At 47.9% G+C, this 16,347-nt stretch overlaps 3 protein-coding genes across 6 annotated transcripts; all 3 read right to left on the reverse strand.

The window, feature by feature from the left end:
• Positions 1–990: 990 nt before the first annotated feature.
• LOC109777052 (signaling peptide TAXIMIN 1) lies at positions 991–1,777 on the reverse strand. The gene is made up of 2 exons (XM_020335705.4): positions 1,438–1,777; positions 991–1,340 (listed from the first exon to the last, which is right to left on the reverse strand). Exons 1-2 carry the CDS (start codon positions 1,569–1,571, stop codon positions 1,217–1,219), a joined length of 258 nt encoding a protein of 85 aa, XP_020191294.1. The 5' UTR covers positions 1,572–1,777; the 3' UTR covers positions 991–1,216.
• Positions 1,778–2,316: 539 nt separating this feature from the next.
• On the reverse strand, positions 2,317–5,697 carry LOC109777054 (uncharacterized). 4 transcript variants are annotated; one of them, XM_020335707.3, is made up of 8 exons: positions 5,218–5,695; positions 4,892–5,133; positions 4,633–4,729; positions 4,285–4,468; positions 4,121–4,202; positions 3,995–4,040; positions 3,834–3,927; positions 2,317–2,629 (listed from the first exon to the last, which is right to left on the reverse strand). In XM_020335707.3, the coding sequence occupies exons 1-7, from the start codon at positions 5,605–5,607 to the stop codon at positions 3,865–3,867; spliced, it is 1,104 nt and encodes a 367-aa protein (XP_020191296.1). In that variant the 5' UTR covers positions 5,608–5,695; the 3' UTR covers positions 2,317–2,629; positions 3,834–3,864. The 4 variants fall into 4 exon arrangements, 3 of the variants coding, with proteins under 3 accessions (XP_020191296.1, XP_020191297.1, XP_073366202.1); XM_020335708.3 differs by having other exon boundaries at positions 3,830–3,927; XM_073510101.1 differs by having other exon boundaries at positions 2,317–3,547; positions 3,830–3,927.
• Positions 5,698–5,901: 204 nt separating this feature from the next.
• On the reverse strand, positions 5,902–13,828 carry LOC109777053 (transcription factor GTE3, chloroplastic). The gene is made up of 5 exons (XM_020335706.4): positions 12,427–13,828; positions 12,255–12,345; positions 11,971–12,093; positions 11,774–11,849; positions 5,902–6,443 (listed from the first exon to the last, which is right to left on the reverse strand). Exons 1-4 carry the CDS (start codon positions 13,669–13,671, stop codon positions 11,788–11,790), a joined length of 1,521 nt encoding a protein of 506 aa, XP_020191295.1. The 5' UTR covers positions 13,672–13,828; the 3' UTR covers positions 5,902–6,443; positions 11,774–11,787.
• Positions 13,829–16,347: the final 2,519 nt, after the last annotated feature.

Genomic DNA, 16,347 nt, shown 5'->3' on the forward strand with positions numbered 1-16,347 from the left:
CCATTAATACACGAGTCATCATTGAAATCAATTACTTAGTCATACACTTAATTCAGGATGCGATAATTAATAGTAGTAAGTTTTTTTAACCGTGTCTCTACCGTTAAAGGAAAGCTGGGGACTGCGCTTGGTACATCCTGCTCCCCTCCATTTGATCCTCCCTAGGAAAAACCATCCCCCCGCCTCCCCACACGCACAAAGAAAACCCACTTCCCTTGTCTCACGCAAAAAAGAACCATCTGCCCCCAACTTTTTCTTCTTCTTCGCGGCCCCCTCGGCGAGAGCCGACGCCGCGGCCGTAGGTTTCCTAGCTCTCTTGCCATCGGCGGAAGCAGGGGAGGGCAATCGACAGTCGTTGGATAGGCAGTGGCCACCCCGGCGGACTTTCGCGGTTGGAGCCGATGCTTCCGACCGGTGAAGATCCCCCAACCTCTTTTTCGATGCAAGCGACGGCGCAGGGTTGGTTTCTGGCGGGGATAAGCTGGCAGCAGTGGCCAACGGGATGGCGAAAGGGTCTTGGCAACCCATTCCGGCGACAAGGTAGTCATAAGTGACAGACGGCGGCGCGTGGGACAGCGGCCGCGGGAAGGAATCATCCGTAAGTGCGGGAGAAAGAGGCGGACCAGTTTTTACTCGGCCGCGCGGGCGTCAAGTATATTTAGACGCCGGCTAGGTACTGATTAGAGGAGTAAAATGTTACTCCTCTATAGACCTCTAGGAGATCAGAGAACTTTAGGGGATCGGTTAGAGTTGCTCTAAAAGAGTAGGATTGGGGGGCGGATTTGCGATGTCCGGTTAGAGTTGCTCTAAAAGAGTAGGATTGGGGGGCGGATTTGCGATGTCCGGTTGTATAGATACTCTTAAGGCAGAAGCCCAGTGATCAACATCAACAAGAGCACATGGTAGACATCGTGTCCATAGCAATCGCCGACAAATAACAGCCGAAGAATCTGACGGAAACAGAACTACAGGCAGTCGCTAACAGTCACGAAAAGTGAAGTCACAATCATCAAGCATCCGGAAGGGATCACAGGAACGATCGAAGCAAAGGGGAAAACGAGCAGGAACCATCAGCCATGGTGCGAAATATACGCCGATCAATCTGCGAACATATATGTTTCGAGGGGAAAAAAACAACAAGAATCTGCGGACATGTGCAACGCCGACTAAGACATAAGCGAGGGGGGCGAGCGAGCGGTTCCTGGTCACCGAGGAATCAGCAGGGTATCTTGGAGGTGAACCACGTCATGACGTGGAGCGGCGCCTTGACGAGCTCCACCGCCGCCTCCAGCAGCAGCGTCACGCACAGGCAGCACGGGCAGATGCACGAGATGGGCAGCCTGTTACACAGCACGCACCAGCGGATCACACACATCAGACCAACAGCCAGGTCGGTAGCGAAATCGCAGAACGAGGAAGCAGAAAAAGGTTCTGTACCCGATGATCCAGATGATGGCGCCGACGATGGAGACGAGGACGGCGAGGAGCGCGAAGGGCAGGCCGAGCAGGAACCCGAGCGGGCGGCAGCCGTGCTCGTGGTCGCGGTCGTCGCCGCCGCAACAGCAGCACATCTTCCCCTGATCCTCTTCCCTTTTCACTTTCCCTTTCCCCGGCGCGCGTACGAGGCAGGCGAAGCGAGGCTGGTCAGATCGGCGCCGGCGGCTGTCACGCGTCGGAGTGGTTAGGCGTGGGGAACACAGTACGAGTAGCTATATAGCGTCAGGGAGGAGAGGAGAGGAGACGGGCCGGCTCTGCGGTCGCTTTCCGGCGCGGCGAGTTTGATTTATCCGCGTGCGGCAAGGTCGGCAATAATGCGCCGCAGCGGGCAGGCGGCAGCGAGGAATTCCGGCAAGGGCAATCCCGGGCCGTCGGTAGGCAAACGGACGGCCGAGATGGCCAGGGAAGCTGCCCGGAAGGACCCCGTGGGCAGCTGCAACGGCCCGGTGACGAGATGTGTTGGTGCGACGTCAGTGTTTGACCGCTGAGGCGGCTGTATTTTGGGGGATGCGTGACGACGCCGGCGACCGGAGACGCGTGCCGGCGCGCGACCGGGTGGGTTTAGTCTGGGGACATTGGACTAATCATAGTATGACACGGCGGGCGGGGTTGGAAGTGGGCGGCGTGCGATCGGCCGTGGCGGTTGCGCCACCGGCTCCCACGTGCCCGTTTGGTCTCTCCGGTACACACGGCCGCTGGCCAGATCATCCCAACTCGATTATTCCACTTCCTTTCCAGACAGATACTCAACAAACTCAAATGCTCCCTGGCAAAATCGGAACACTAGAAAATGGCGGAGGAAAGCTCAGTGAGACAGAATTTCAGAACTGTATATATTGATTTAAATAGCATCGTGGTCAACTGTAACACATATCCGCTGATACATCACAGAATGTGAAACGTTTGGCTTTCACACTGAACTGTAACTGACATGAACTGGTCACCATGTTGTCCATTGTTCTTCAACTATTGCAGTTCAGGCCAACAACACCTCGCCTCCCAGCAGCAAATTATGTCTCCAGCTGGTAAGAGTCTTGATGACTACTGTACAGGTCACGGACCGTGCAAATTTGAGGCCTTTCCGCATCTGTTGCCTTGGGGCGGCAACTTGGCAAACACCACTCCAGCTAGCCTGAGCATTCACGAAAGTAAATACACAACTATCATCATTTTTCCGAACTGAAGACAGCAATGGGTGTTTAGCAGCAGAAGTCTACGATGATTTGTTCAATTGCGTGTCGTGTCATCAACTCATTGGAGAAACAGATGTGTACGTGACAAGGAAAGAACAAAACTGGATTTGTGTTCATCCTGATACCAGAAGCTTGCTTTAAAGGGCAATATTGCTCGGTATCATTACAAAGATCACGGAAGAGAATATCATCCATGGTGTCACTAGCATGTGGCCTCAGGCCCCACATGACATCCTTACTTTGGATGGTATTGAGCTAATGCTTTCTATTTTTACCGCGAAAACATTAGGAGAGTTTCCTACTGCAAATGCTTTCTTACTTTAGTTAACCGATCAAAATATAAGGGCAAAAGATGCACGTCCCATTTGAGAACGAAGCCAACAAATGAAACTTCAGTGAAGATTCAAACTTATATTGAGTAAAAAAAATAAGGAAAAATTACTACATGAGGTCTGCATGTTGCGTGTTGTGGAATGCACATACATAAAAAAGAATATGCAGGTACATTTTGTCCTTGATGTTTGAGCAGGTGTATATTAGACTGTAATTTTTTCAGGATCGCTATTCTGGCAAAGGGGATGAAAGTGGCTCAATCAATGCATCCATCCATTTCATTCAATTGGTGGTTTACTTCCTGCTAATTGTTGTCCATAGTCCTTGTATTAGTTGTGAAGCAAAATAACTAGGATGGGGCAGGGGATACCCCTGCCCAACTTGCATTCCTAATTATGGGTTTGTAGCCCATCAAAAACTTTGAGGCTAAGGAAACTTTGTGCGTCCCTAATCCCTGGCTTGTGAAGCCAACTGGCAGGCAGGACCCACTGTCAACAACTTGAACACTTAGTGAGTTTTTTTTCCTACAATCATTCAAAGTGCACATATAGCTCAATCAGCTGATGCATACTAGCATAACAAAAGAAAAAGTTTCTTATCTTTTCCATAATTTCCATAATGATAATGCGACATAATAGATGTGATCATGCATGTCAAATTGAAAAGGTCCAATAAGTAGAATATAGACGAAGGACAAGGTGACCAACCTAACCAAGGTTAGTCAGGGATGTAAGCAGCTTGGTGGTGGTTAGCATCAAAATAAACCAAGAAAAAGGTATCAGTGTGCTAGAATATCTGTGTAGTACCTACCAAGTCTCTCAAGTATTCATCAGGTGAGATTTTAGCCATTCAAACTAGCATTCTCTTTCTCCATCTCAACAACACATGCTAGCCTATCATGCACCTGTGAGGTACATACCACAAGTTAGATACATCAAAACACACCGGATAAACAATAAATGGTCCCTCACCTCTGAAAGATTGCTTGCAACTTCAGGTTTAAGCGCCTCGTCATACCTGAAAAACATCAACAATACGACTTATTCATATATACATGCAATACTTCAAGATTCAGTCACAGTTTAGTTAAAGCTTACCATTCTCGAGGTATACCAGCTTCATCACGAGACTGATAGTTAAATGGACCCCTCATTACAACATCATGCTCCTTTATCAGATCTGGGATGTTAAAGAGAACAATCCATGAATCAACATAATTTCATGAGATTGTATTTAGTGGATCATAAAGAACCAACCTAACCTCTAAAAGCAGCACCAGGGACACGGCCCATCATTTCGCATACTTTCAGGAACCAATATAAACCTACAGAAACATGTGCAAGCTCTTCCTCTGCTACTTTTGCCACAATGTCTGCAGATCTATGGTCCGCAAAGCCAATTAACTTTTGGACTAGTCTTGGTCCAGCATCAAGGCCTCTAGCTTCCTATTAAGGTTCTAATCATCAACATATTCGTCAAGTATATACTAAATCGAAATTCTTCACCAAATACTGTCATCTAAAAAGATTCGGAGACTCATGGTTCAAATTGAGCAGGTTATGACAATGTCTTTTTGACAGTGTAACAGAGAAGGAAGAGGATCTGGCACCTGTACTAGAGGTATAACTGCCATCCGTGCAGAAACATCACTTGCGGATTTTGCACACTCCCTCCACAAAAGATTGTGGACAGGCATATCACCATATCTGTCCACAAAAACTGTTACAGATTTACAACAATCTGACATAGCTCATACAGAAAACTATGACATATGACAAGTAGACAACAGGACAACAGGCAGAACTATCAGTGGACAGAGATTTCACATCAATTCAATATTCACACTGCCGCGTTCTTCGGGCACTCACCTGAACCCAAGCTCGGCAAGCCGCTGTGAATACCACCGAAAATGCCGGCTCTCATCGTCAGCCACACGCGCAAAGTCCGCAAAGAAGCCATCTCCCAGGGTGTCCCGGAGCGGCGAGAACCGCACCACAGTATCCCAAGCAAGGTCGATGGCATTGAGCTCGACGTGCGCCAGGTTGTGGAGCATGTACGCGTTTAGCGGCACCCCCATCGCCTTGTGCGTGGGGACCTCCTTCTGAGTCACCTGCAGCAGCAAGAGCACCACACGCCCAACTTGCTCGATGAAATGCCTCGACGAAGAGAGCAACAAGGTGGATGGAGCATTTACCGCGAGGGGCTTTTCCGGCCTGGCGGGGTGGTCCGGGGCCCGGGCGAGGCCCACGGGGAGCCCGCCTGCCGCCCACCGGGAGAAGGCGGCGTGGGTGAGGTGCGCCTTGGCGAGGGGGTCGGCGGTGGACAGCACGAGGGCGCCCATCTCGGCCAAGGACGAGCCGTGGCCAACTCCGGCGGCGGCTTCTGGAGGTCCCGCTTTGTCAGTGTTCGGGGCGCAGGGCCCGTTGGGGCCCCACGAGCGGAGGTCGCTGGGAGGGGCCCGGCGCCAGGTGTGAAGGCCCGGCCATGGGAGCGGTGAGGCGGCGGAGGCCCCGGCGGCGAGGAGGCGGCGGCGCGTGGAGCCACGCGCTAGCGGCAGCGCCGGAAGGCGCCCAAGCGGGACCATTTGGCCGGTGGAGCAGTTTCGAGCTTTGGAGGTGTGGTGTGGGAGGTTTACGGGCTAGGATAACAACGCTGCTATGCACACGTCAACGCGTCCAGCCGATGAGATGGCCACAAAAAAGGCCAGGTCAAAGGCGAGGTCCACTGTCAGTCGGACCATTTTGCAGGGAAACAAACTAGTAAAACGGATTTGCATAGCACAACTTATTCACCGCATAATAAAGTGAAACCAATTGGAAATGTGGGGAGACAAACTCAGAATCATGAGATCAGGTCGCCCCTGCCCCATCTTCAGAAAAGCAAAACGATTGTGCTACTTTTCTACTGCCTCCACATTGGGGTAAAATGTTTCAGCTTAGAGCAACCAGAGCAATGGGGAAATGAATTATCCATGCTATTCCGACACAACATAAATTACAGACTAGCTAGTTCCAAAATAAAACAAAAGGAATTAACCACCTATAACAATTTTACAATCTTACAACAGGGCGAGGTCTCCAGGTTCCTGGTCTTCACCGGCTGTCTTTACTTGCCCAATTTGCAGGTGTCTTCTATCCAATTGTCAGATAACTTCCAGCGAATGACTAAGTAAACGCAGCGCTCTACAATAGTTACATAACTGCAAATAATGGTACAGACGCATGAAATGCATGCGTGATCTCCGGCATCCACTATGAGGCTAAAAAGACCTAACAGCAACACGGACAGCAGCAGTTGTTGTTAGGCTTCCCTACATGACCAAAATTTACAGACGGCAACATTGAATCGTGTCGGCAAATATCATGCCAGAATCTTTGGTGAACTTACAGGTTATCATCATCTTCTGTCTGACGTTAAGATCTGCAAACGTAAGGAAACAGGAGATGTTAGGTTCATCATTTTGGACCATAAGATTTCTATCATTCTAAAGACTGCACACAGGGCTAGATACATTTTAGATAACAAACCGCATGCACTTTGTTGTGCTTGCGTCACAACATATATTCAAAAAAAATTAATGCTCTGCTCAAATGTATTTTTGGACATTAATCTCAACAAAAGGTTGAAACATGAAATAGATATGCAGAAGTAACACTAATTGCCAAGAATATTTGTTGTGAGATGAATCTGTGACAACCATGTCGTGATAATTTCATACAAAAATCTCAAAAGGCAAAATTTAGGTGTCGTTTTGGACAGCACAAGTACGTCAATGCCACAGTTCCAAATTTTACTCCCTCAGTTCACAAATATAATAGTATGCTGTAACATTTTTATGAATCGGATGTATATAGACACGTTTTAGTGTGTTTGTTCACTCATTTCAGTCCGTATGTAGTCCATACTGAAATATCCAAAACATCTTATATTTAATGAATGGAGGGAGTAACTTTTAGATAGTGGCCCGTGAAAATTTAAATTTTCAGTAATGCAGTATGTTTGCGCTTTTGCAACCGGACTGTTTGAACTGCCAAAACGTCTTATATTTAGGTACTCCCTCCGTCCCATAATATAAGAGCGTTGTAGTGTCAAAAACGCTCTTATATTATGGGACGGAGGGAGTATTTTATATAGGATAATGAAAATCTCAAAAAGTATGCAAATCATCTACTCCCTCCGTCCCATAATATAGTAAGTATCAAAAATGCTCTTATATTATGGGACGGAGGGAGCATATTGTATATTTACATATGGATTGAAAATAGTGTGTTCCATGGCACATGCTTTTTTATCAAATGAAGTAGGCACACACCAAAATTGTTGCACTTAGTTTTGATGCCAGGTCTAATGATTTTAACAAATCATATGCAGGCAAATTTGGATACATTAGTTATTCTAATGCATATAGGCTCTCGATCTAGTCCAATATAGAAACAAGCCGAACGAAAGAAAATGTAGCAGCCCTAGCTCAAGAAGATTCAGATAGTATGAAAATTATCCCTGTCTACTTTCAATAATTTGAGCAACTTCTCAAAAGTTCACCCGCAAATTAGGAATGTTTTATTGCAGTAGTCCAATACCAGTATTCAATGATCGAATTTCCATTGCACTGATGCGCTTGTGACAGTAATTACTAATTAGTGAATCTGCACTGTGAATATCACAGCATGTTTCTTTCGGTTGCTACTCGAGACAAACATCGCCACAAACACTACAGCTGGATTCATAACAGTTTAGTCAAAGTTTACGAGTAAATTTATATTCTCGGTCCACAGTGCAAAACTAACTGCCACTTGGATGATACTAGTGACAGCCACTACAACTATACTAGTAACAATAGGCTGGACCAACATGACCATTTATAGAAAGCTTGTGAGAATAGGGAAAAAAACACGTAGCAATCTCTATGTTATTTCGAAAGCCGTTATCCATAATCAGCAAAGCTGGTAATGTTAAATGAACTCAATATTAAGTATTTAAACTGTATCTTGCAATTTCCAATGAGGGCATTTTATAGTAGTTTAGAGTTTAACAAACAAATGAACTGGAGCCCCAGAAGATAACTGCTAACTAAGTTTAACAGAATAGTTAAAGGCTGATACATGTTCGAGTATAAGCATTGTAATATGTGACCACTGTAATGTATAACTTGGACAAACTCATCCCAAATAAGCATTGTAGAAGTACTAAAATCCAACTTGTAGAAAAAAGAGTGCCATATTTTTTGTTGTAAAAATTAAATCATTTTCAAACATTTCTAGTTGGAAAAGCAAGAGTCCATAGCAGTATATTACAGCAGAAACACATGGGAAATGAATTATAACTTAAATACAATCTATACTTAAAATCATGTGATGGACTTGACACATGACACCACTATTCAAGGCAAGTGATTCACACCAAATATCCCCATTTTCAATGGGTGTTTGGGGATTGTGCCTTAGGCCACACTAGCCTTGCCGGAACGTTGCCAGGAGCGAGCCTGGAGCATGTTTGGTTACCACCCTAGTTTGCTCCCCACCAGGCGCAGGCCACCAATAACAGACACCTGGGGGCATGCACCTTCCTCTTTTCTGATGGCATTTCCTCCAGCTAATCACACAGATGAACTTTTCTCCTCCTTCGGAACTAGTCGCAGATGCGAACACCAAAGTCCCACCAAAATGAGCCGTCGCAAATGCAATTCAGGGGGCGTCAGAGTTAAGAAGCCCCTATCAGAATCGCTGGCCCACTGCCGGTGCAGATGCAATGGAGCCACTGCAGGTCGAAATCAGGCATCTGTGTTTGCAACTGACGAGCCATGAGTCGCAACTCTGCAAGAAAACGACTGTGATCCTTGGTGAAGCAGATATCAGTGGCCGGTCTTGTTGTACTCACCCGCTCATGCTGGCTTTGTCCAGAGGCGGGCAGAGGAGAGGTATCCATGCTCCAACGATACGTCGGATGCGTCAAGAAGCTACCTGATGAGGAGCGCTACCACAGGAGATATCAATTTAAACTACAGCTTTCTTTCTTTCGTGAAAGAAACATGTCATGTGGTTTCGCTATCTATTGTACGTGCACTTCGCATGGTTACGCTTCCTCACCAACAACACATAGTTATGCTCTTTACGTGTTTTTCTCAGGAAAGAACTCTAATCGAACACCACAGCTTCAACAGCGCAGGACTAAGCAAAAATCATTTGATTTTGGGGCTACCTTTAGGCACCTATTTTTACCAGCCATGGAGTTGCATGGAGTCCAGCACACAAACCAAACAAGCCATAAGACCATACGCAAACTTCTTTGACTTTCTAGAAATTATCAAGATGCCTCTTTTATTGAAAAGGAATGATTATTTCTTTCACTAATATACCGTAAATTATTACGTGTCATAGATGATTTAAGATATATGAACCTTCTCAGCTAAATAATCTGCATCATTGCATGGCAATCCAATAATATACTTGTGGTCCTACCTACTCCACGAGCATGTAAGGTAAGTTACTGCATCATGTCTTACCTATGACCAAGAGCAAGGTCATCCTCTAGGCTCTAGCATATCCATTTTATTTCTAAGCTACAAGCTGAAAACAATAATACAAGACTGGTATGCATGATGCCTGCTGTTTGTGGCATAGGTGGTTTCAAATAGTAAATTTTGCAGCCATCAAACCATCACATTCTGGTTCTTCTTACTTCTTTCAAAGGTGCACATGACCCGAACGTCGTGAACGTGATAAACTCTTGCGGCACGCGCTGCAACCACTTTGACACGTCTACCTTCGCCATTCAGGAAGGATCACCTGTGCTGGGGAGGAAGTGGGAACGGAACCGTCCAGACTTCCGCGTCGGGGTGGAAGGAGGACTGAGGCCGGAGCCTGCTTACTGCTTACCTACAAAGCACGGACACGGTTGGAAGTGCCGAACTGCCGTTCTGATACGGCGGGATACAGGGATACGGCGGGATATGCCGGGATACGCGAACTTTGCAGTATCCCCCGAATTTCGATTTTAAAAATAGAAAAAAACACAGGGATACGCCGGGACACGTGCGGAATACGTTTGGGACACAGCCTGGCCCAAAACAGCCTCGGCCCAACCCAGTATACCTAACCTATTTTGCAGGAACTCCCGCACGCTCTCGTCTCAAGGACGAGGTGAACCCTCCCAGCCTCCCAGGTCACACTGGAACGCGCCGCCAGCCTCCTGGATCGAAGCCACCGCCGCCTGGACTCGTCGCCGCTGGATTCGATCGGCGACCGCTGGTGCTACTCCCAGCCACGCAGGTAACCCAGTAGCCTCTCCCCTCTCCTCTTTCCTCAACCTCTTCCTCTTTTATTTTGCAGATTTGCTTGTGCTGCTGGATGTTGCTTGCTGGCTTGCTGCTTGATTGTGCTACCGCTTATGCTGGTGGTGCTGCTGCTCATGCTTGCATTGTCTTCCAATTATGTCTTGTCTTCTAATCTTCTGTACTGTTTGTGTTTGATGTGTTTTGCAAGATGGATGCAGCTTGCAATGACAACATGACATGGGGGGATGAGGAACAATCAATCATCACTTGATAAAAGAGACACCAAATGGGGCACTATTCTCTATTATGATCTCTTTCTCATTAATTTTCTGTCTTAATTGTATATTGTATGGCATATTTTTATTTTATTTTATATATACTCACCGTATCCCCGAATGGCTGTTTTTGAAAAATGCCGTATCCCGTATCCCCGTATGCGTAACCCCGTCTTTCCGTCCCCGTGTCTGTGCTTTTTAGCTGCTTACTGCTTGCTGCCACCGTCACCCTCCCGCGTGCACTTCTGGCACTGCGGCCTTCGGGGAAGGCAGCCGCCGCCGCGTGGGGAGGGGGTCCGGGCCATCGCGTGGGAGAGCAAGACCAGTGGCGGCGTAGATGTGGGATGGTGGCGACTGGATCGTGCGAGAGAATCAGGGGAATGGGATGGATGGTTTGGTCAGATTGATGGCTAGTGGCATCCGGGTAGGTTTTGTGCAAAGAGGAGGGCCACTAAAGTAGAAGAGATGGCCTTTTGGGGTGGTTTGTGAGAAATGTCACCACATGGCATTAGTCAACCTGCCACCCGTGCAAGTCAAAGCTGATGTAGCATGGATAGGACTGCGAGTGACACTTAGCAAACTTTTAGGACCCAGATATGCATTTTCATAGTATTGGGACTAACTTGACACACCTCAAATAGTTTTAGGACTTGTGGTGTAGTTTCCTCAATATTGTATTATTGGTAGTTAAGCCTAGTACAACACAATCGGTTATACTGGCTTGATCTACTTAGCTGCTTATTTATCAGTAAGTTAGCATCCTCTGCATATCAGGTACTACCTCCGTCCTGGTATATTGGTCCCCTTTGTAATTTGTGCCAAATTTTGACCAAAGATTTAACTAACAAAATGTTAATGCATGTCAGCAAAAATTATATCGTTGGATTCATATTTGAACATAGTTTTCAATGATATAATTCTTGGTGACATGCATGAACATTTTGTTAGTTAAATTTATGGTCAAATTTTGGTACAGAATACAATGGGGACCAATAAACCAGGACGGAGGTAGTAACAAATCTAAGTCAATATAGTGTTTCCTACAAAACTAAAGGTTCAAAAGCTAAGCAACTTGCCAAAACATGGATTTTCTCATTATGCTTGTTAATGCTTTGTGTCCTGGGTATGTTTTGCATGCATTTCAAGACAAAATACAAAAACAAAATTATTGGAAAACAAACGTGAGGAAATATAAAATATACCTGGCCTATAGATGTTACGATTTGGGTGACTGTGCGGCATCAGATCCATCTGCTGATGAACTATCAGAATCCGTATCTGCACATGCTTCTCAAGGTAAATACCATGTGTTTTGCATATACTTCTGAAGAATACCTTGTATAGAATCTTGCACAGTTTATTATTCTTGTTATAAATTCAGCCAAACGAGAGTGTTTACCACTGGAGGAAGACCCTGATTCACTGCTAGAGCTTCCAGAACTACTTGATCTACCGACATTGTCTCCTTTCTGATCTTCCAAATGAGCAGGTGATGATGAACCCATATATCTCCCATTGTCATCTGATAGGTGAGAAAACTTATGTGTTACACTTACACTGCACAAAAATATGCTACAAACAAGTAACCATAACATTTATGGTAATAGCCGACAAATTTGTTCTGATCTGGAAGGCAACAATAATAGTTACAAAAATGCTCTAAGGGTGTGTGTTTAGTCTTGCCTGCTGCAATTTCCTTATGTGGTTCAGCTTCAACCATAGGTGGTTCAACATCAACCACATCAACTACATCAACTGCTTCTGGTTCTGGGATCTGTAATTGCAGGACACTAGTAAGTACCCATATTGCTTAGCAATTCACAAACACCTATTATACTATCTATAGAAAACATACCGTATTGTGTACTGTGCGCATCTGATCCTGCTCTCCCTCATCATGCCTTGCATGCTCAATCTTCTCCAAATCCGGCTCATGGTCGGACTCATCCTGCCTTGCTACGGAAAGCTCGGCCTTCCGCTTATTCTTGGTTATACTTTTCTTGTAGTTTGTCACAAATCTATCAAGCTCCCATAATGTCTCAACATCAAAGCTATCTATATCAACCTCAATCTCATCGTCATGCTGATTGAGTGATGAGTTCCTCTTCTTTATGATCTGTACAACATTATCGAGCTTCTCGGCTGGCAAGTCCTGGAGGTCGTTACTAAGCCGCTGCTTCTCCCAGAACGTCATCTCCCTCTTATTAGGATCCCTTGCCTTTGGCTTCTTTAAAACTGGGGGTCTGGCGGTACCAGCGTGCGGCTTCGGGGGAGCCTCCAATGGTGCAGCATGCGCTGTGGAGTCAGACCTCTCTAGTACTCTAGCATTATCCATCTCCCTCTCCCTCTGCTTCTGCTTCTTGGGTGGGGCAGATGATGGTGTAGGTGGCTGCGGTGACAGCTGTGCCATCTCAGCTTCAATCTCTGGCCACTTCTCCTCGAACATATTTAGAAGCTGCTCGGCCATGAAATACACATCCTGCCCCTTGGGGTTGTACTTCATGGCGTTCTGAAAAGTCAGACGGACTTCGGTTGCGAACTCCCGCGGCGACTTGTAGTGCCCGGCGGCCAGCCGTGACTTGACGGTGCCGAGGTCCATGGGCTTGGTGATGATGGTGTGGTAATCGTGCAGGCCAAGCGCACTGGCGTCGACCGGCACGTTGAACACCCAGCCGTGCTTGTGCTTCATCAGCCTCGCAAGCACCACGGCGCAGCTCCTGAAGACGGGAGCGTAGAGCTTGCGCCGCGCCTCCGCCGAGCCGGACGGGTTCGGGGGGCCCTTCTTGGACTTGTGCTTGGAGACGGACGGGTGCGGCGGGAGCGGGGTGGAGGGGTCAGTGGCGGAGAGCGCGGAGGAGGGGGCGGGAGCGGGGAGGGAGCTTATGCGCTTGTAGGCGGCGCGCACCTGTGCGAGCTCCGCGGAGAGGCGGCGCCGTAGCTCTCGTCGCGTGGCCGGCGTCGAGGGGAGCGAGAAGGTGACGGTGGGGATCAGCGGGCCATTGTGAGCGTCGAAGGAGCGGGCCTTGGAGGATTTGGGGCCGGGGCCGTGAGATTTGCGGGAGTAAGCCTTGCCGGAAGGCGACGGCGGGCCGGAGGTCATTTGCGCGGGTCAACGGCGGCGGCGAATCGGGGACGGCGGCGGATCGGGGGCTGCGATTTGGGGATTTGGCAGAGGACCGAGGCGAGATGGGAACACAAAGCCAAGGGGTTCGGTGAGGGCTTGGTGTCGTTGGCCGTAGGTGGTGGGGGCAGCTCCTGCTACTGTGGGAGGGAGGGGTCGGGTTTTTTCCCAGTCCAAAACGATTTTTCTTTTGCTTATATTTATTTTTCTATTCTGATTTTGAAACTCCATTTCTGGCTTCTTGTTTTCCCCCTTTCCATTGCTGGAATGCTGTTAAAGAATCGGTTATTTTACCTCGTTTTTGGCGTGTGCGGCAGTGGATGAAACGAGATAAGTGCGGATTTTGTATACCACCCGAATTTCAGAAGAAGAAAATTGTGACCATTTGTGCATCATAAAAAAATAATCAACTATATTATATTTTGTACTTTATTTAACAAATACTCTATCCGTCTTCAAATATAAGACATTTTTTGACGCTATCACAATGTCAAAAAACATCGTATATTTTGATAGGGAGTATTGGTTAGTACTTCATTGCATGCAATTTTTCGTGATGAAATGACATCAATTTTATGAAGTTATTTCATTTAGTACGTGATGATTCACTAGCTAGGTCTGCCTATGGTAACTTGATGAAGGAGATTAAAGCTTTGATGGAAGAGCGGGAGTTTATTCCAAAGAAGATAGCTCGATCGCAGAATATAATTTTTCATTGTCTTGCTAATTATCCGCGGACGAAACATAGCATTGTGTGTTGGTTGAATCCTCCTCCGTATATATACCAATATATCTACTTCTAATTTCGTCCCATCAATACCGGTTTTTTTCGTCCTCCCTCCCACCTCCCATGTCCCAGCGATTCCCGCCTGGACCTGCGAACCAACAAAAACCACGTACTGCATCTAGGTAGTCCCCTCCCACGCCAGAAAATCGAACGAAAAAAAAAATCTACGAAAAAATAACCACCGGAAAAAAAACCACGAACCGCACGCACGCACTAGCGAGCGAGGCCTCCAGAGTGCCCTCGAGCGACCCACGATTCCCTCACCCACGCTAGGGGGTCCTAGCCCCTCCTCCTCCCCCGCCCCTCCTACTCCGCCGCCGCCGCCGCCGAGCACTTCCTGACCTCGCCGGGAGCAGACAGCGGGACTCCACCGTCGTGCCTCCTGTAGGGTAACGCGACAGAAAACACAAATTTTCCGACCTACGCACCAGCCCAGGACCACTATGGAGACTGCATACATGGTTTGATCTTTTTCGTTACCGACTCGTAGCGCAGCGGGAAGTAGAGTCGATGACGATCGGCGGTGCAGATCCCCGCATCTAGGATTTACAACCTCCCAACCGCGAGGATGTATACCCTCATCTGCTCCTCAGACAGCCCTCCGGGAGGCGGTCGAACAGCCCCCCGGACGGTGTCGCGGACAGCCCTTCGGGAGGACCTTCGAAACTCGAACGGTCACTCGGACAGCCCTTCGGGAGGACCTTCGAAACTCGGACGGTCACACGGACAGCCCTTCGGGAGGCACTCACGAACTAAGACCGAAACTACGATCTCTCTACAGAGTTGCACACATACGGTGTCATCTATCCGGCAGGGCTTCGCCGTCCAGAACTAGTTCCTGCCGGAACCCAGACAGCCTTACGGCTCTACGAAACTCTTTTCGTGGGAGAGAGAGAAGAAGCCAGATAATGCATGGCATGTGTATGAGAGCAAGGGATGAAGAGATGGCAGCCCTCGCCTCCTCTATTTATAGGAAAACAGAACCATCATGCAACACTTGAGCTAGTCTTAGAGGCTAGACTAAGAATACTTCTTACCGTTTATTATTCCACACGTGCATATGAGTCTTCCTCCGAGCCTCGTGTTATTGCAGACTCGAGAACCATAGCAGTTATAGCATGGAACATAAAACATAATTATGAACTTGGAGATAAATAATATCATTTATTATTGCCTCTAGGGCATATCTCCTACACCTCCCTCTCTCCTTTCTCCTCTTTCCTCTCTCCTCTCTCTCTCTCCCCCTCTCTCCCCTCTGAACTACGTGTCGTTCCTCTCTGCAGGTGCCTTCATGGCCGTGTCATGGAGCTCGCCGCCGTGGGCTGCTTGCTCCTCCTCCGACGGCCTGCCTCGCCCACGTCCAGGTCTAACTCGTGGGACGATGACGATGCCGCCACCATCGTGAATCTCTACGGCAGGCTGTGACTGTGGCCGTGGCGCGAGGAGCGACGAGCTCCGCAAGGGCATGCCCTGGAGCGAGGAGGAGCACAGGTATACCCCGCCATCATTTTCTGTATCCGTCTCCTCACCCCTGGCCGTGTTCCAGCGCATCGAGGCCGCAGACTATTTCCTCCTAGCACCGCAACAGGTGGAGGCTTCTCCCCTTGCTCACCATGCGACACCTTTGTTGTTCTCGGCATGATTCTCGGCTGATGGCTCCATGCGGGACTCGTGACTCCCCACCGGCGGCCGACCACGGACTCCTCTTGCGACTCCTCGGGAGCCGACCCTTCCCACAAGCCCTCTACCGCCAGCTTCCCTTCACTGTGGACCCTCGTAAGGTTGTAATCTCTGACGACCTGTTCTCTGATTCTCATGCCTCTCCCGGTTTTGACATAAAGATTCCTGTTAGAGTCCTCTGCTTCGCA

The sequence above is a fragment of the Aegilops tauschii genome, chromosome 3, assembly GCF_002575655.3.
Source record: "Aegilops tauschii subsp. strangulata cultivar AL8/78 chromosome 3, Aet v6.0, whole genome shotgun sequence".
Taxonomy (NCBI): domain Eukaryota; kingdom Viridiplantae; phylum Streptophyta; class Magnoliopsida; order Poales; family Poaceae; genus Aegilops; species Aegilops tauschii.

Coding starts and splice junctions, on each gene's coding strand:
- LOC109777052 (XM_020335705.4), bottom strand. CDS start 1,571: ATGTGCTGCTGTTGCGGCGGCGACGACCGCGACCACGAGCACGGCTGC. Junction 1,341..1,437: donor GCCATCATCTGGATCATCGG/GTACAGAACCTT, acceptor GCTGTGTAACAG/GCTGCCCATCTCGTGCATCT.
- LOC109777053 (XM_020335706.4), bottom strand. CDS start 13,671: ATGACCTCCGGCCCGCCGTCGCCTTCCGGCAAGGCTTACTCCCGCAAA. Junction 12,346..12,426: donor TGCGCACAGTACACAATACG/GTATGTTTTCTA, acceptor CTGCAATTACAG/ATCCCAGAACCAGAAGCAGT. Junction 11,850..11,970: donor ATCAGGGTCTTCCTCCAGTG/GTAAACACTCTC, acceptor AAGCATGTGCAG/ATACGGATTCTGATAGTTCA.
- LOC109777054 (XM_020335707.3), bottom strand. CDS start 5,607: ATGGTCCCGCTTGGGCGCCTTCCGGCGCTGCCGCTAGCGCGTGGCTCC. Junction 5,134..5,217: donor GGCCGGAAAAGCCCCTCGCG/GTAAATGCTCCA, acceptor TTGCTGCTGCAG/GTGACTCAGAAGGAGGTCCC. Junction 4,203..4,284: donor CCCTGGTGCTGCTTTTAGAG/GTTAGGTTGGTT, acceptor TTAACATCCCAG/ATCTGATAAAGGAGCATGAT.